The 20,257-nt window shown below is 46.0% G+C and overlaps 1 protein-coding gene across 5 annotated transcripts in view; it reads right to left on the reverse strand.

The window, feature by feature from the left end:
- CLEC16A (C-type lectin domain family 16, member A) overlaps positions 1-20,257 on the reverse strand; it is a 231,483-nt gene that overhangs the window by 134,844 nt on the left and 76,382 nt on the right. For all 5 annotated transcript variants that reach the window (XM_005871741.2, XM_005871740.2, XM_005871739.2 and 2 more), the window contains 3 exons: positions 5,503-5,625; positions 2,758-2,867; positions 1,980-2,024 (listed from right to left, as the gene is read on the reverse strand). In XM_005871741.2, coding sequence (XP_005871803.1) covers positions 1,980-2,024; positions 2,758-2,867; positions 5,503-5,625 — 278 coding nt within the window. The remainder of the gene's footprint in view (positions 1-1,979; positions 2,025-2,757; positions 2,868-5,502; positions 5,626-20,257) is intronic.

Below are 20,257 nucleotides of genomic sequence, written 5' to 3' on the forward strand. Positions count from 1 at the left end.
GATGCCCTAACCAGTTTGGCTCAGTGGATAGAGCGTCAGCCTGCGGACTCAAGGGTCCCAGGTTCGATTCCGGTCAAGGGCATGTACCTTGGTTGCGGGCACATCCCCAGTAGGGGGTGTGCAGGAGGCAGCTGATCAATGTTTCTAACTCTCTATCCCTCTCCCTTCCTCTCTGTAAAAAATCAATAAAATATATTTTTTTAAAAAGTGACATTGAACAAAATGTTATGAGAGAACCTGCTGTATAAGCTCTCCTTTTGTTACAGGATTCCAGAGCAGCAGGAATAGGGAAACTGAGACAGGAAAATTAAAACAAGGCCAAATGGTGTTGACAAATTGCAGCCAGCTTCTAAGTAATAAGTCATTATCTTTCCCAGCCAAGGACACTTGAGAGCAAATGGTTAAAAACCTCCCTAACAAGAGGTGGAGGAAGGAGGGGGAAAGGGGAAAGGAAAAAAAGGGCCTCAGAGTTTTATTCCCTAAGCAGAAAAGCTAGCAGTCTTGAAGCTTGGCGGAGATAAAGTTGCCAGGTGCTTCTCAAGAATTCTGGGAAGGTCACAACAAAGTAAAAAGGGACCTTGAGAATTAATCTGTACCAAAATATTCAGCTAAGAAATTTTGAAGCCTATAGACAAGAGGGTGTGTAATGCCTTGGACCCCCACCCAACTCGCTCTTCAGATTAGCTGAGAGCCCATCTGTGCATGTTAGGCCGGAAGATAGACTTGCTTGCCATGCTTTAATAAATTTGCTTGCTTTAATAAATTGGCTTTATCACAACACAGTCAAGGTCTCTTGTATAAATTCATTTATATCAGACGACAAGGATTGAGGTTGGAAACAGCCCTCCCCTCAGGGGGCTGTCTGGTAACACCTCTTTGTTGTCAGTGAGAGTGTCGGCCGGTGGACTGAGGGGTCCCGGGTTCAATTCTGGTCAAGGGCACATGCCTAGGTTGTGGGCTCCATCCCCAGTGGGGGGCATGCAGGAGGCAGCCAATCGATGATTTTCTCTGTCTCTCTCTCCCTCTCCCTTCCTCTTTGAAATCAAAAGAAACACATCTTTTTAAAAGTTGATATGTAAGTTTTAAAAAAAGAGTATCCTGCAAAGAAAAAGACTTCTTGCATATATGTATATAATCCACAGAAGTTTAGAGAGAATACAAAAAATGAAGCACAGAGGAACATGAAACAGCAGTACTGACACCATCTCCTAAGAGGATCTCTTCATCGGTTAAATTACTGGGGGAACCATCACTAACCGGATCTGGAGAGATCTGATATGGAGGCCAAAAATCAGAAATCTACTAGACAGTTTGACATATGGATTAATCCACTTTTGCTGACAAATGATAAGCTTTTCCAAGTAATATACTGTGCCTTAAGAGAAGAGTTAATAAAAACCATCACAATGAGATATTTAAAAAGTAACCACCTAGAACCTAAACACAAATCTTCAAATTTTTCAGATACTGTAATGTCATGATGGTCCTTGACAAAAATCTCACTAAACTTCATGACAAATGTTTGGAAGCCTGTATGAGGTTTCTTAGCATAAATGTATATAAATAATATATATGTATATAATTCATAAGTTCATATGTAATTCACAAGTAATTTTATATGTATAAGCAAATATAATTCATGAACATATAAATTCATATATATAATTTAGTCATGTGTGCATGTATAGATATAATTCATAATTTACATATGAATCCATCCATAAACAAATTCATATTGAGTTGATAAACAAATTGTCACATACTAGGGGTGAGTCTTCGAAAGTTGTACTGATAAGAGGGCATGGGCAGAAAAGTTGAGAGACCACTGCTCTGGAGATTATGAAATTGAGCATTTTGACTCAGAACCACAGGTAGCAAAACAACTGAAGACATGCAACCTTTGTGTGTACAGGGCAGACTCCACAATCCTGTTTATACACCGCAACCACCCTGCCGAGCCCCGTGCGCTGCCAGTTTACCTTATAAAAGTGCCGCAGTAGGTGAACGCTTTCTTCTCTCGCACCCTGTAAAGAGGGAAGATGCGGAGGCAGGTGTCATGGAGGCAAGCGAATTGGGTAAATTACTGACTCTAAAATCTGAGTGGATACAGACAGATATGGGGCAAATATCCTTAATCTATAAGTGGTTTTTAATGAGAAAAGGTGAAAGAGAAAGAGAGCTCAAAATTAGAAATGAGCAAAGGATAGGTGATTCATTGTGACATGTAAAGCTGTTAATATACAGCTAAGTGGGGGGAAATGGGTTATAAAATATGGTCATGACTCTTTTTATTTTTTAAAATCTGTGTGAATGTAGGTGTGTATCTAGAAAGACACACACACCAAAATGTCAACTATAGTTACTGTTAACAACTGTACTTTCTAAATTTCTAAAATAAACATGGAAAATAAAGGGAAAACCATATAAGCTATTTAAAACAATAGAGATATTAGCTCAATAAACTATAAACAAATGTATGTATATGTTCATATATGTATAAAACCTTTGTAATATGAAAAGAAGAATTTCTAAATCCTGGAGCCCAATAAGAGCCAAATAATTATAACAGAAACTACTAAAATTCACATCAAGCCAATCCCAGAGGAAGGGAAGTTCTGTGGGAACAGGGCTGCAGTAGGGCATCAGTGCTACTGGGCCCAGCTGCTTGCTGGTGCTGTGGCCACCACGGACCAGAGCTCCCTCTCACTCTCCAGGTGGCAGTGGCTCACGGGCACTGCGGGTAGGGAGGTCCCTTACCTCCAGACAGGCCAGGTGCACGTCCTTTATGATGCAGCCCGTGCTGGTCACAACTTGCTGCTTTAGGAGCAGGCAGCTCAGCTCCAGTGTCGTCAACCGGATCTTCCCATCTGCAGAGCACACCGGTGTCAGCGTCGCACACCCAGGGCTACATGCCCTTAATCACAACTTCTTGCCTTCCAGCTTTGAGGTTAACAGGTCAGCTGATCAGCTGACTGCTCACGGCCCCTGGCATCCAGTGGGGACGACCCTTGCCAACCCTTTTCCCAATCAATTATAATTAAATGTTCCCAGTAAAACTGCTTAGACCTAATATTCCCCTTTAGTCTCTTCATCGGGAGAGGGGATGCAGGAAAAAGAAGGCACTAATTAATCAGTACTGAAGGTCTAGGACAGCCGTGGGCAAACTACGGCCCGCGGGCCGGATCCGGCCCATTTGAAATGAATAAAACTAAAAAAAAAAAGACCGTACCCTTTTATGTAATGATATTTACTTTGAATTTATATTAGTTCACACAAACACTCCATCCATGCTTTTGTTCCGGCCCTCCGGTCCAGTTTAAGAACCCATTGTGGCCCACCCCTGGTCTAGGAAGTGGCCTCTGTGCTTACTTTGCTTGTCCAGCATTCCTTCCTTTTCTTCAGGAATGAGCACCCCCACTTTCCTTTGGAAAGCACCAGCCCCACTATTGTACATGTGATTTGGGTGGAGCTGGTCCCACTTCTGCCATCTTAGGGGTGGGCACATCACCCAGGCTGGTCAGGGTGCTCTATCCTGGGTCAGAGTAACTGGGTAGGGAATGGGCAAGGGGGCCAGTCAGAGCTAGTAAGGCTCAATTCCACAACTTGCTGGAACCATTTGGGCACAGAGAGGACAGGAACAGTGGTGTGGCCCTGAGTGGCACAAGCATTTTAATCTACAGTGGCCACTTCCCCATTCTTACCAGTGTTTGCAATTTTTGGTAAAGTGTTCTGCAAATTGAGTCCCAAGCCCCCCTTTCCACCAGATTACCCAGTGCCTCTCCTAGAGCATGTCTAAGGCCCCAGCAGCGAAAGGGGTGGCTGAAGCTGCTGGCAGTTATCTTGCCAACACAGAAGCTGCAGAGGCCAAAGGCTGCCTTCAAAACAGTGCTTGAGCCCCTGGATCCAGCTGTGCCTAAAGCCAGTGCCCAACACACTTGAAGTTACATAAGCCAACAGTTTTTTTTGTTTCTGTTTGTATTGTTTCAGCCAGTCTGAGTTGGGTTTGTATCAACAGGGACCAGGAGGGCCACTAGGAAAAATCAATGCAAATACACACGGCATACCTCCCTGCCCATCCTTTGATGCCTCATGTCAGATGGGAAACAGATGAGAAGAGGGCATTGTCTGCACAAAAATGAACAGCCTATATGCAAGCAGAAACAGGCCTTCCTAAGCATGATACAAGCCCAGGGCTGTGTGGGAAAAGGCTGGTAGTCTCAGCTTAGTCATTCTCCCTGCCGCAGCCCCACCGGCCCAGAACTAGCCCCACTTCTGTGCTGCTTCCCTGCCCACATGGCACCCCCCATCTGTCTTCCTCAGATTTCAGTAGCTTCTCCGGAGCCCAGTGTCATTCCTGCCTGCCCCTCCACTGAGCCGCACAGTTGGCCAGGTCAGAAACACCCCTTCTGCTGCCTCCAGGGAAATGGAATGGGATTTTCCACCAAGACCCTTCTCCCTTTGCAAGCTCCTGCCACAATGAGCTGACTTCTTCCCACTGGGCTCGTCTCATGAGGGAAACAGAGGGAGTTTACTGATCCCCTGTTGACACTCTTGGGGCCACGGACTTGGCTCTCCAAGACCTGCACTCCCTCCCGGGGCACTCCTCTGTGCTTCTGCCACTAGTTGGAGCCACTCCCCTTTATTCCTGAAGTTTTTGTCTGCGATCACAACCCCCTCCCCGGCCGTTTTCCTGAACCTGACCTGGGCCCACTCCCTGGATTGCTCCTCATGGCTTAGCTCAGCAGTTCTCTCATTTGGGCCACATCACAGTTAAACCCCTTCCCATGCACTCACTCCAACCTGCTAGCCTCTCTGCCTTTGCAGAGAATCTGCCTTGCAATCAGGGTTTCCCAGCCTTGGCACTGTTGGCATGTTGGGTCAGACAATCTTTTGTGTGGGGCTGTCCTGTGCATTGTAGCATGTTTAGCAGCATCCCTGGCCTCTCCCACTCCATGCCAGTTGCACCACCTTCTCAAGCTGTGACAACCAAAATTGTCTCCGGGCTCTGCCAAATGTCCCTTGGGAGGCAAGGTGGTCCTGTTGAGAATCATTGTGCTAGATCATTCTGCCTGCTATTTGTAGCCCTTCTGTGGCAGGTCAGTGTTGACTAAAATCCAGAACCAGGCTGACAAGACCAGACACTGGGCACATCTTGTATTATCAAAAGCATCCGACCCAAATCTTTTTCCCACTCATTCATACTCTCAGCCTTAGTTCAAGCTCAAACACGGCCTTGGGCTACCCCAAGATGAGGGCTGCAGACGTTGGCAAAACTGGCCAAAGAAGGGTGCGAAAGGAGACAGAAAACAGGGTCTGGCGCAAACACCATGGTGGGAGAGAAAGAGAGGAGACCCAGAGATGGAGGGTACGGGTGGCCCAGTCATGGATGTGCATGCCAGAGGGAGTGGTCGAGATCTGCCTGGATCACCAGAAGGGCCAGGTGGGGAGGCCTGATCCCTCTAACTCCGCCACCCCTGTGAAGAGCCAACATGCTCCAGGCACCTGGCTGGGCAGCGCTGTTCATGATCCTGATGAGTCTTTCAGCCAGTAGGTGGTTGTAGACGGTCTTCTCAGCAGCACTGGGCTCTGGGAGCTGGATTCGCTCTAGTTTTTCAGGTTCCATGCCTGGAATGGAGAAAGGAACAAGTTGTAAGTGGAGCCACATGATCGCAAGCCCTCTGCATCCTAAAAGGCCTTTAGAGCAGGGCTTCCCCACCCTTGGCCATCCATGGTGCATCCTCATGATTTCTGCCATGGCTGTGTGCTGTCCATACTATAACTTACCTTCGAATTTTCTGTAAATGGAACTTAGGTAAATATTAAAACACTAGAGGCCCGGCGCATGAAATTCGTGCATGGGTACGGTCCTTAGGCCTGGCCTGCGATCAGGGCCATCTTCCCCGCCTGCCGGCAGTTGGCCCTACCCCTCAACGCCACCCACCCCGGTTCCCTGTTCCCCATCAGGAGATCGGAGTCTGCCAGGCTAGGGGAAGGGACTGAGAGGTTGGCCAGCAGGCCCCTATTGTGGCCTGCGGGCAGCTCCTGTGTTGAGCATCTGCCCCCTGGTGGTCAGTGCACGTCATAGCGACCGGTCATTCTGCTGTTCGGTCAATTTGCATATTACTCTTTTATTATATAGGACTAGAGGCCCAGTGCATGAAATTCATGCACGGGTAGGTTCCCTAGGCCTGGCCTGTGATCAGGGCCGATCAGGGCCTTCCGGCTGCCGGCCGAGGCCTTCTTTTGTTCCACGCCGCCCCCTGGTGGCCAGTGCATGTCATAGCGAGTGATCGGTCTCTTGGTCGAACTTCCATGGGGACAATTTGCACATTAGACTTTTATATAGAGAGATATGTTTCCTACCCAGTCCCTCAGTGGTTGAGCGTTGACCTATGAGCCAGGAATTCAGTTCAATTCCTGGTCAGGGCACATGCCCGGGTTGCTGCCAGATCCCCAGTATGGGGCATGCAGGTGGCAGCCGATCAATGATTCTCTCTCATCATTGATGTTTCTCTCTCTCTCCCCCTCTCCCTTCCTCTCTGAAATTAATAAAATGATATGTATATGTAAAAGCAAATTTACCTTCAAAAAAATAAAACATACATTTTCTATCACTATATGTCAATAGGAAATCAGATTGCTGCAATATTGACAGTAACTATAACAACAACAAAATAAAAAATAAAATGTTTTTACATTTTAACCAAAGACCGCTGACTGGTTACTTGTGGCCTGAGGCCTACTCTGTCTGTTAAACAGGGAGCTTGGCGGGTGCTTAAAAGGTATTGAAGACACTAGCCCCAATTGGTAACACACTTCTGGATGAAATCAGAGGGAATGGAAATGGAATGGAAAAAGGAGTAACTTTCACACGGTGTGCTTCACTGCCATTTTGTGCCAGGTCTGGGTGCCACTCCTGTAGGAGACACAAGCCACAGTGGGGGACACAGACCTAGAGAAACAGAGACCAGACAGAAAGGAAAGGACAGTCATACCCAACAATCACACCTCAAGCTCTTAACACCGAACTCAAAAGAGCTGGGCCCACCACTCAACACATGTACCCACAGGCTGTAGCAGCAGGCGCCATACTGGGCCAGGGGGTGGCATTGCAGAAAGAGACTAGGCTAGACCTTATGACAGAAAGGTACACATACCATGAAATCCATGGAGTGGCTCTGTCTTTAAGAGGCAAAGGAATGATGTTTTCTCCAGTGCAAACTAACAGCTTTGAAAAGACAAAAGACAAGACCGGAGAGGTGGAGGAGGGAGGAGCACGCAGTCTAATTGTGAATAGAGTGACATTTTCCCTAAAGCAGACCAGAAGCTGGGCGACAGGAAGACCTGTTAGGGCTACTTCAACAGGCCAAATGTGGGATGAGAGGCATTCCAAGTCCTTATCCTCTCATCTAAGAAAGCTCTGGAAAACACACTTACAGAAACAAACATTTCTCCTGATCCAAGCCTGGAGAGCTGAACAGATTGTTTGTGCTCCAAGCACGTCTCTTCCTGTTACTCTACAAAAGGGGGGAAGGTGGCACTTCTGGGAACTCTTGAAATACAGTCCCTTGAGTACTAGATGACGCTTCATTTAGAACCTTGACAAAATAGTAGAGGATAGCATTGAAGAGCTGATTGTCTGGATTCGAAGTAACTCCCCCCGCACACATTGACGTAAGAAACCATAACAATATATCTTGTTTTATTGAGTTCCTTCCAGCTCTGAACCAGAGGCTAAGTCATGCCAAGGAGATGACACGGGTGAGGGACGGCTGGAGGGCTTGAGTTGGGTAGATCTCTCTCTCACGCCCCATCACCATGGCTTCTGTCAAAAAATCTGATTGCAATGAAAATTTAATTTGTGGATTCTATATCCCATTTTGATGTGAAATGTCTAACTCCGAAGCATTCTGGTTTATTAAATGGCACGAATGTCAACTAAATCTTTTTGGCATTTGTTTTTTTCCAGAGATGTCAACACCGTCTTAACATCTCTCTATCTTTTCATTTCTGGCCCTTTTGGGAACTGTCAGTCAGTGGTTCTGGGAAAAAATGGCTCTTCGGCCTGCCCAGAGCATCACCTAACTTTATGACCGAACCATCTATCATCCCACTTAAACGAAGCCCTGCTGCTGGCTCCCTCGGGATTGTGGTGGTGGCCAGCAAAAGCAGGGAGAGATGACTCAGACCAGGGTTTGAATTTCTATGGTGAGCTCCATTTTGTCTCTTTCCTATTATTGCCCCTGATTTCTTAGAACTTGTCAAAAATGATAAAAATCTGTGGCAAAATCTTCTCTCGACAGGAAGAGAAACACTCCAAGATTATTCTGACTTTCCTCAACCGGCAGCTCTGTGAAGGGGACAGGGGACAGGGGACCCCAGGGGACTTGAAACCCTTTCAAACTTCACAGGGCCAGGTTCTAGTGTAACCTCTTCCTCTAGTGAGGAAATTAAGGACAAGAGATGTTATGTCACATCCCCCAAGGTCACAGAGCAAATTAGAGGCAGGGTGAGATTACACAGTTAGAACCAGGGTGAGATTACAAAGGTGGACAGGATGCAGATGGGGAGTTCAGACTCCCAGCAGACCACTACCTGCACGGTGAGCCAACCACAGCAAGCGGTGCGTAAGGCCTTCCTTCTCTGCCATCACCTCGAAGGCCTCACAGTATCCTGGGGCTCAGTCTCCCCAGAGTACCTTCCACACTGTGGTCAGGTAGAGGTGGAGAGCACTGTGTTCAGGTTGCAGAAGGAATTTTGTTTTGATACTTAACCTCTCCAACCCCCCTGTGCAATGGGGTAATTACAGTAACCCCGTCCCAGGGCTGTTGTCAGCATTCAGTCACAAGTATGTAGTCATGGTTCAATAACTACAGCCTGTCATTACCATGCACTGATGGGAACTTTTACTTTGAGCATGGCTGAATGTATTTCTGCATCGTTTGTATTCCAAGAGGAAAGAAAGAATAAAAGAACAAAAGGACAAAAAGGAAAACCGGCTAACAAAAGCTAAAAATCAAGCTAGAAGAAGGCATGCTATGCTGTGTGAGGATCAGCTCAGGGGATGAGCTGCTCAGGTTGGATTCACCTTGAGCTGCACATGGAAAGCCAGAACTTGCCAGGCCAAGAGGATTGTGCAGAGCTGTGGTAGAGCTTGGGGAGGGTGGGATGAAGCTTTGGGAGGAAGTGAGGCAGATGTTGTGGGGGAGGGGGACGACAGGCAAGGCTTCAATGCCAGAATTCCTGGAGGGCAGGAGGGCAGCTAGGGAGTGACATGATCTGACTGTGCTCTCGTTGACTTTGAAAGGTCTCTATTACCTCAACCATTCAAGCATTTTCCTCCAAACAGACCTGGTATTGTAACACATTCTATGTGAGGTGGATTTTATCACCAGCCATGGGGAAACAGGAGGATACACCACATGGCAAAATTCTGTCTAAAAAAACTGTTTTAAAGATCTCCATTCTTTCTCCTCCTGGGCCAGGTATCTCATTTCTTTCCCCGTCTCTCTCTCCACCATGGCCTCTAAAACCCCTCTGGCTACTCTGATTATCCCACCCTAGCTAGCAACTGGCTTTCAAGGCCTGCGCAGCAATTCAAAAGCTCCACACATTTTTCTGGGTCCAAACAAATTGACAGCTGACAGTCTTCACTGTGAACGCCTTATCTCCTTATCTCCTCCACGACTGTCCCCTCCTCTGAACTGAAAACTGCTCTGACCTCGCCCTATCCCCCTCCACCCTTCCCAAAGGAAAAATGCGGCAGTTTTAAAATCCAAGCGGCTAGAGGCCTGGGAACAGGCTGCGCGACCTGCTCCCTCCCTCCCCGCCTTTTCTCCAGCCTCCAGGTCCCTGGCTTCCACTGCTCCGTCCCTTCCCTTTTCCCTTGGATAACAGCGCATTCTAACATTCCTCCCACTTTCACTGCAATACCTACCTCTCTCAGGCTCACCGAGTGCCTCCCACCATCCCCGAAGAAGATTCGGCGACACCATCCAGGACCTGATGACCCATCATTCCTCACAGGCTCTTACCTGGCAAGGGACCCTCCAATTTTGCTCAGGTTTTTCATATTTTCAGGGGAAACAGATACGGAATGATGAGGGAGTCATCAATTCTACTGTCTGGGATGGGAAATCCTCTAGTGTCACTCTCTATTTACGAACCCTGGATCTACTCCTATGCCCACCCTCATCAACACAACTTTCCATCTACTCTCTAACATCAATCCCTCCTCCTCTACATCCTGCTGGATTTGTCTGTCACTGGCTCGAACTCTCATCATAGCCACCCAATTCCAACCTATTAGACCGTCTAACTAAACACTCTCTAGAAATTCGCAGCTCCTGGCCGGACCTCCTGCCCATGGCCCCGACCAGAAATCCGGGCTACACCAAGGAGCCCCACTTTCTTGAGCCCTTTTGACCCTTCTTGCTCAACCACCGTCTCCTTACTGATCCTCCTCCCCTGGGTATGTATCTCCCATATCTGTCTTTAATCAGGCAATTGCTCCGAGAACACGAGAACAGGTTTCTGCCCAAGCCAGAGCAGACCGACCAGGACTCCCAGGACCAGCCCTTCACCCTGGTGAACTCTGGTCCTCCTTAAGAACCTTCATCCACAAGCCTTGGAGCCTAGGTGGATGGGACTTCACACTGTAATCCTCACAGCCTCCACCCTCGGCCAAGCTGCTTGGCGACCCCATCCCCTGCGGCAGAGAATGGCAGAGAATTCCTTAGTTGAATGCCGTGATGATCCCTGCGGCAAAGAATACCTCAGCTCATGTCCCCGCCCCTCACCCAACCGCAGTATAAAAAAAGCGCCCCCCTCCCTGTTGGCTTGAATCCACGTGCCCTGTCCTTGGGGGTACGTGGGTCTCCCGGGGACGCAGAATAAACTTTCCTTCCTTCCTTCCTTTTCTGATCAACTCTCTTTATTTCCTTCGCCGCCTCCTGAGCCACCTAACCTAACATGAATAAGGCCAATGTCACATATGACAAGGATCTGCATATGAAAGGGAAAATGGTACATGTGTGCATGGGAGGACACACACTCACTGGTGTTCAGTCACTGAAAGGCAGGTTTTGTTGCCAACTTCATTGAGTTTCCTTGCTAGCCATTTCCCTCTGACTGAAATAAACACTGGAAAATATATTGTCCTTTTGGCTTCAACCCTTAAGTGCTGAGTGGCAGACAAATTCCAAAGAAACCCAGATGCACTTTCCATGGCCCGGGAAGACAACAGCAAGTTCAGACTCCCAGCAGACCACGTGCTTCCTTGCTCCCTTCCCGCCTGGGTCAGATGCTGCTCTGCAGAATGAGTCAGAATAGGTCTCTCCTTTCCATTGCTTCCACCCAACAACCCTAGGGGAAGGGGAGGGGTGGGGGTAGGGCTCCCAACTAATTCAAAGAATCCTAAAAGAAGGGAAGGGTGTAACTCTGAGGTGTCAGTAACCAGTTACTAAGCTTTCCCCACTAAGTTTTGATTTTTGGATTCTTCCTCCTTAACAGTAGTCTCCAACAAAGGGTGGAAAAGACCCAGACCAAAGTTACAGAAAAAGAAGTAGACAATCAAACCTGGATAAAGAAACCACAATAATGCTAGGTAAAATAATGGTCAAAATAATTTTTTTTTTCTTTTGACCACGCAAGGTCTCCTTGGCTATAGTCACGCAAGCACTGCCAGCTTTGGAAAACTATAGACCAACTATTTCGAAAGCTAACCAGATGTTGGGCTGATTTCCAATGTACTTCCAGTTCTGATTATGTGTCAGTCGAGATCCAAAATGTTGTTTTGCCAGCTCTCTGCATGGCGAAAGCCTCCCTTTATCCTATTACCTTTCAACCTTTCCCATACCTCTCATCTATGTTCCAGTAACTTCTCAGCAAAGCAAAACAAGCCTGATTCCTCTTGGTTAAACAATAATAAATGGAGGGGCAGGAGTAGAAGGGTGGAGGGTGAAGTGGGGGAACCTTTAAGAATACAAAAGCTGCAAATCTCACCCCCCTCCTTGGGCCAGGGCTCTGCAGACCTGACAAAAGAGAGAAGCCTGCATTTTCTATTACAGATATGAACCAGAATTCATTATGTGGCCCAATTGAATCACAAGGAGCGCCTTCCTCCAACCGGTCAACCCTTTCCACTGTGGGATATTCATTTCGGTACAGCATCTAATCTATTATGATTTACTGGAAGGCCTGGGCTAACATTTGGTTTTTATTAACGTTGCTTTTATGTTAAAATTGTCTTATGATGAAAAATCTATCAGAAAGAGACCATTTCATTAGGGGGCCTGCTTGGAGGGTATGGATCTGGAAAAGAGAGGTTGAAAGTTAAGTGCAGCTAACTGCCTGCTGCCTAACCAAAAACCAACCAACTAACCACCACCACCAACAATAACAAACCGCAACCTCCCCCTCCCCAAATGCAGACGCTGTGCCCACAGGCCAGGACTAGAGCACAAACCAGGTGGTAGCTCCTCTACTAGGCAATTTGCCCTGTGGGTCCCCCAGGCTCCTGGGCCTCTGTTTACCAAACTTGAACCCTCCAGCTTCCTCCCCAAACTGTTCCATGGCCCACGCTCGCTGGTTCTAGAAATGGCACCACCAGCCACACAGTGACAATGAGTCAAGGATCTGGACATCAGCCAGACTTTTTTTTTTTAACATTTTCCCTGCCTTTTTAACAAAGAGCCTGCATTAAAAAAATAAAAAATGTTTTTATTGGTTTCAGACACAAGAAGGGAGAGGGAGAGAGAGAGAGAGAGAGAAACATCAATGATGAGAGAGAACCATCAATAGGCTGCCTCCGCTAGGCCCCCTACTGGGGATCTAGCCTGAAATCCAGGCATGAGCCCTAACCTGTCATCCCGGTTCATGGGTTGACGCTCAACCACTGAGCCAGGCAGCCTTCCTTCCAAATCAAGCAGAACTCCCCCTCCCTCAGTCCTGCTCCTCTCCTTGTCTTCCCATCTTAGTAAACAGTCCCACATAGTTGCTCAAGTGTCCTTTTCATTCAACCCCCACATCCAATCCATCAGCTCACTTGGCTCTAACTCCAAAATATATCATAAAACCTTCCACTTTTCCCCATCTCTACAGCCAACGTGCTAATTCAATCCACATTAGCTTGTGTCTGGACCACTGCAATAGCTTCCTAATAAGCCTCCCAGCCTTCCCTCTTGCAACTCACTTCCCCACCCCAATTAATCTACTTTCCATCCAACAGCTAGAGGGTTCTTTCAAAAATTTCCATTGTGCCACTCTTCTAATTAAAAATCCTTTAGGAGTTTCCCACTGAACTCAGAATAAAATCTAAATTCCTTTTCACAGCCTTCTATGCCCTTCACAATCTTTTCCTGGCCCCCTGGTCAGCCTCACCTTGGCCTGCTTTCGGATCCTCAAACCAGTTCTTTCCCACTTCATGGCCTTTGCACATGCTGTTAGTACACTCTTGCCCCAGATTCTGCAGAGCTGACTCTTACTCACTCTTTGGGCCTCAGTTCAGATGTTCCTTCCTCACAGCAGCTTTTCCTGGCCACTCTAGCTAGTAACCCTTGCACCACCACCATCGGTTTACTACACAATCACAATTTACCTTCTTGTTCACTTGAACAAGACTCATCAAACTTGTTCTAGTGCTCACAACAGTGCCTAGCATGTAGCAAGTCCTCAGCAGATGTCTGTCAAACAATGAGAAAGCCTTTCAGTTTCACCTCCTCAACGCTGCCCACATCTTCATCCCGCCCTCCTCTGGCTGAACTACCGTGAACCCATCCTGATGGATGCAGAGGATCAGATCAGTTCCTGGCTGAACCACCCTTCAACATCCCCCACACCCAGCTGGCAGTATGTAGTTCACAGCTGCTGCCCGCCTGCCCCATTCCCTATAGGCTGGCTCCAGCCTGCTATCTCAGAGAACCTGCCCACCAGGCGCAGGTTGCCCATCTGTCTGATGATGCATCATCACAGGCTCTTATGCCCCCTTTTGCTCTGCCTCTGCTAGTCATCCTTTCAACCTTCTGGCCACTCTGTCCCCAGCCCCCTGAACCTTTGGTCCAGGTATCCTTGGGAAATCTTCCCCGACTTCCATGGGCCTGGTCCACACCCTCTACAAGGCACATCAGCCTCCACTGTGCCACAGTCTCCTTACAAATCTTTTGTACCCAACTGACGCTTTTTTTGGGCAAGGGTCTCAGGTGGCCTGGAGTTTGTAGCCCATGCTGAGTGCACTGCCTAGCATGCATCTGGGGCCCACATGCATTTGTTGAATTACTACATGAATAAAATCATCATGATCTACCTGATTACATGGTCTTTTGGAACCAAAGGAGATTTCAGAGGAAACAGATGGTCACTTTCAAGAGAAAACAAAAAGCAAACCCCTGTAAACCACACAGATTACACAATGCTTTCCTTGAACAACCTTCAGAGCCTCCCGCATCAGAATACAATCTAAGCTTCTGATCTGCCATGATGTGTTTCCGCTCACCTGTCATGCTGCTGTCCCTCCCACCATTCTCACCATGCTCCCTTAAAGCAGTCACGCTCGCTTTCATAAAATTATGTTTGTTTCGCCATTGTATTCTCATTACTAATCATAGAGCCTGGCATTTAATAAGGGCTTCACAATTAGCTTTTAGAAGGGCAAATGAATAAATAAATGGTGTTAGTAGGAAACAAAAGAAGAAATTAAATGTCCTCAAATACACAGTTCCACTCTTTCAAGAAGAAATCCCCAAGAAAAAAAGGTAGGCTCCCCAGATAGGACCTTGGGGTGTGATCTCTCTGGGCCACAGCACTGAACAAAGAGTACTGCAGTGTGCGTGCAAACCATGACTTCTCCCCTCTCCACATAGGGCGGGGCTCCAGGAAGAAAGCCCATAGGGAAAGCCAGCTACCCACAAGATGAGTTCACCCAGGTGCCCATTGGCCCTCCGGAGCCAACATCTTCACCCTCCAGATAGTACCTTCCCTGTGAGGTCCTGAGTACAGGCTGTGAGGAAGGCAGCAGCCTAGGGGAGTGGCTGCATGGCTGAGAGACACTCAATCAGCAACCTGGCTGAGTGCCGACCAATTGATGCAGGTGCTAAGTTGGATGCTGCAAGGGGCCATTGGGAGAGATGTGGTCTTTTTCTACCTTCAGAAGCCAGGCAATCCAGAATGGAAGAGGAAACATGAAGAGCAAAATGCTATAGCCACTTTGGAAAACAGTTTTTTAAGAACAAATGTCATAACATTCACCCATCCCATTCCTTGGTATTTATTTACCCAAAACAAAGGGAAATATATGTCCATAGAAGACTTGTACGTAAATGCTCATAGCAGCTTTATTTGTTATAACCAAAAACTAGAAACAAACCAAATGTCCATTAACAGATGAATGGAAAAACAAATTGTGGTACATTCATACAGTGGAATAGTATTCAACAAGAAGAAGAAATGACTATCAGTATACCCAACAACATGGTTGAATCCCAAAATAATTATGTAGATTGAAAGAAGTCATATTGCATGATTTTATGTATATGAAATTCTAGAAAACACAAACTAATCTACAGTGACAGGGTGCAGTTCAGTGTTGCTTGAGGAGAGGGTGAAAGAGGAGAAGGAGAGAAGGGTGACAAAGGGACAGGAGGAAACATTTGGGGTGATGGCTATGTACATTGTAGTGATGGTTTCATAGGTGTATACATATACCAAAATTAATCAAACTGTGCACCTTAAATATGTGCAGTTTATTGTATATCAACTATACCTCAATACAACTTTTTAAAAAATGCCATGACTTCCAGCAAAGATGGATTGGATTTACTCTCTTGATTCAAGCAACTAAAAAGCTAGGCAAATATATAAAACAATGGTTTGAGACACTGGACACCACAACAGGCAGCATAGAAGAGTGAGCTTCAGAGAGAGGAAATGAAGGCAGTGGGCCCAGTGCTTCGGCTCACTGTATGGAAAGATTTTTCAGGCCTCAGCAGAGAGAGAGAAAAGCCCTTGGTCTTTATGAGATGAAACGGCAGAGTTTGGAGATGAAGGAGGTCAAGGCTGATAGACGTGAAGGGAGAAAATACTGGAGAAGAGGGAGCTGAAGGGAGAGCTGTGGAGGTCTGCAGAGGGTTCCTTTTGAGGCGACCGCTAAGTTCTGCTCTGTGCACACATGTAAGGAAAGGAGAAGACCTCCTGGCATGCAGCAGGTGAACGACCCCTGGAACTCACCCAGGCCTGAGAAGAGTTCATGTGCCCACCAGCCACCATGGATTAACCACCTAACGGTGGCCCTCGGAGCAGAGTCCTCAGAAGGGGACTGCCTCAGGAGTGGGGCCAAGTGAGCCTGAGGTTAAAGGCTGTTTTGGACTCACACCAATAAAGCTTAAAAGCAAGCTTTGAAAAGGAGCAAACTGATTCCAAGAAACTTGGAATGTTGGATATGTCCTAGGACAAAGCCAAAAAATATCAAAAGGAAGAAAGGCTTCAGCATCCTACACTGTAATATTCACAACTGTCAAATATATGTGTGTGTGTGTGTGTGTGTGTGTGTGTGTGTATCACAAAGCCAAACCAGGAGAAACATCAATAATAGAAACAGCTAGACATGACACAGAAGATAGCAAAGGTAAGAAAAAAAAATCAGAAGGGAAATCACAACATATTTTAAAACACATAAAAATATATCAAATTTATTCCATGCAGCTAAAGCAGTACTTAAAGGTAAATTTAGAGCACTGAACTCATTTTATGAAATAAAAGTTTAAACATCAATGACTGGTATGGGAGGGTATGACTGAAAAGGAATAACTTGAGGGAATTTGTGGTTGATGACACTGTAACACAGTAATTATAGTGGTGCTCACACAAATCCATACATGTACTAAAATTCATAAAACTACACACAGAAAGTTAATTTTACTGTATGTTAATTTAAAAAAGTAAAATAAAATAAATTAGCTTAAAAATCAATGATTAACCTTCCATCTTAAGAAACAACAAAGAGTAAATAAAATCTGAAGTAAGGAGCTGAAGGTAAGAAACAAATATAAGAACAGAAATTAGTGCAATAAGAAACAGAAAAACAATACAGAAAAATCAGTAAAACTAAAAGAAAGTTCTTTAAAAATTTCAATAAAATTAATATAAAACTGATAAATCTCTAGCCAAATTGATCAGAAAAAAAATGAAGACCTAAATTATTAATGCCATGAATCAGAAAGGGGCTATCATTACAGATCCTACAGAAATTAAAAGTAAATAAAAACTATATATATAATGGCCCTAGCTGGCTTGGCTCAGTGGATAGAGTGTCAGCCTGCAGACTAAAGGGTCCCAGGTTCGATTCCGGTCAAGAGCACATGCCTGGGTTGCGGGCTCAATCTCCAGTAGTGGGTGTGTAGGAGGCAGCCGATCAATGATTCTCTCTCATCATTGATGTTTCTATCTCTCTCTCCTTCTCCCTTCCTCTCTGAAATTAATAAAGATATATATATTTTTAAAAAGTTAAAAATAATAATGAACAAGTGTATGTCAACAAACTTGACAGTGTAGATGAAACGAGAAATTCCTTAAAAGACATGAGCTATGAAAACTCACTCAAGAAGAAACAGATAAGCTTTAATAGCTCTATATCTACTAAAGAAACTGAGTAGTTAAAAACTTTTCCTCAAAGGAAACCCCAGGCCCAAAGGGCTTCACTGCTGAATTCTACCAAACCAGGGGTCCTCAAACTTTTTAAACAGGGGGCCAGTTCACTGTCCCTCAGACCATTGGAGGGCCGGACTATAGTTTAAAAAAAAACTATGAACAAATTCCTATGCACAGTGCACATATCTTATTTTGAAGTAAAAAAACAAAACGGGAACAAATACAATATTTGTATTTGCATGTGGCCCGCGGGCCGTAGTTTGAGGACCCCTGTACCAAACAGTTAAGGAAGAAATAATACCACTTCTACAAAAACTCTTCCAGAAAATTCAGGAGGAGGGAATACTTCCAATTCATTCCATAAAATGAGCATATCTCTGAGAGTAAAGAAGAGAATTACAAGAAGATCACAGACCAATATCACTCATGCACATAGATGTAAAAATCCTTAGCCAAATTTTAGCAAATTGAATCCAATAATGTGAAAAATGTGCCTGCCACATTAGCTGGTACTAACCCAGAGTGCGTATCACTTGAAGGGATCATAGAAAACCTCCTGGAGAAGGTGACTTCTGAGAGGACATTTGACAGGCAAGCAAAATGTTAATAGGTGGTGGTGATAGGATAGAGAAAATGGTAGGAAAAAAACACAAAGAAATACAAGAAGGTGGCCAACTAGCCAGAAACAGGTAGGGATACTGGCATTGACTGGGGAGGCTGCCAGGCTTTCAAAGAGCTCCTTTCTCTGGGAATAGTCCCAGACACAGGCTTATCCCACGGGGCTAAGTCTGTGCTGTGTTCCCCTGCCCCCTGGCCATATCTGACTGTTCCGGAGTTAGATACTACCTAGCTGGAACAATCAGACTCTTGCCCAAGAATCTGGAACTTGAATGGAGGCAAACTCTCAGCCTGGGATTTGCTGGGGCCACATCAGGATCTACCTTGAGAGAAGTCCTCAGAGCAGGTCGGTTCCTGCCCTTCCCTCAGCTTTTCAGCAACTTCTTGGACCCTATGAGCTGCCCATGGGGCCTTCCCTTTTAGTTAGATTAATGAGAGATGGCTTCTGTTGCTTATAATCAAAAGAACATTCAAGAGTTCAGTGAGCATAACAGCAAGTTTATCTGTATGAAAGAGTTATGTCACTACATAAAAATGTTAACCTCTGGGCCAGAGCCAAGGGTCTGTGAAGGAAGTCAGGGGAATCACATGAAGTTGGAATGATGGGTGAGTGTGGACACTGTAAATGACAGGGACAGAAGGGTGAAGTTTAAGGGAAAGAAAAAGGCACTAAAGGTTTCTGACCAGGGGAAGGACATGGTCAACAGTCTTACAGAGGACTACCTCGCAGTGCCATGGAGGATGGATTATAAAAAACGTATGACCCCGTGGGAAGGCTGTGATAACAGCCACTGGAATGATGTGCCCAGACTGCTCTTGCTCTTATGTCTTTGGCTCTCACCTCCAGCATCTAGCTTAGAGCCACATACTGAGTCACACTGAGTTAAACTCTGCTGGTCAAACAGACTGAAGAAAGCATTGACAAAACTTAATGGCTAAATGCTGGGATCCAAGGAGGGAAGGAGCTAAAAAGGTCATGGCAGTCTCAACCTTGGTTGGCAATTTCAACTAAACCGGAATGGCAGGAGGTATGATGAGGTGAGGGTATATTTATGAGGATGAGTATTGTATAGACAGATTGTTTCAAGGTGTTGCTAAAACACCTAGGGAGAGTGTCCAGGATGCAACTGGCAGGAGTTCAGTCTCTTGGAGGTCTGTTTACCCCCAGTAACTGAGGGCTTCTGTGTGCCAGGCACCAAGCCAGGAGCTAATGGGGATCGCAAAGCCATGGGAGTGAATAAGACTGTGGAGGGAGAGGAGCATCATTGGTCAGTCCTGTCTATAGAGGGAAAAGGCTGGAAATAGTTTCAGTGCCATTCAATTAGGGAATGGCAGAATAAATGGTGGCACAGACATGTGATTAAAAAAAACAGGGCAATTCTATAGGGAGGTGAAATGATGTACTGATGCACGTTATATTGAGAGCTTTCTAAATGTCTCTAGCCATAGGCTTAGTAAAACCCACCTCCACTTACTTCCCAATAAGCTCAAGAAAAACCTACTAAAACATCCCTTGATGCAAAGTCTCCTCTATGCCAAGCCCAGTCGTGGCAGGAGCCAGAGGAATATCCTTGATTTCTTCTTGGAAGCGGTTCCGATGTGGATGTTTCAGAACTTGCTCTGTCAAGCCAGATGGGGCACTCACCAGGCTGTTCCCAGGGAGGAAGTGAATGAATGAACCCTAATCAAATCAGTCAGCTCTGCGGGAGTCTGATCCTGACCACTCAGCCTCAACAGGGGAAGCAGGAGAACCACACCTTTCTTCAGAAAGGAAACCTACACTTCCACACAATCCACCTAGAGTCTATTTTAGCTCAGAACCCAGAATGAGAACATCAACTATTATAAATAGCAAAACCAAGATTACACTTTGACTAATTTCAGTTCTGATGCTAGGAAAGAAGTCGGACACTAAGGCAGTTGTAAAGCAAGGGGTCGAAAGAAAACCACGGTGTGAAGACAGTGTCTGGGTCAGACAGTCACACCTGAATCATCCCCC

Source organism: Myotis brandtii, unplaced genomic scaffold, assembly GCF_000412655.1.
Source record: "Myotis brandtii unplaced genomic scaffold, ASM41265v1 scaffold355, whole genome shotgun sequence".
Lineage (NCBI taxonomy): Eukaryota > Metazoa > Chordata > Mammalia > Chiroptera > Vespertilionidae > Myotis > Myotis brandtii.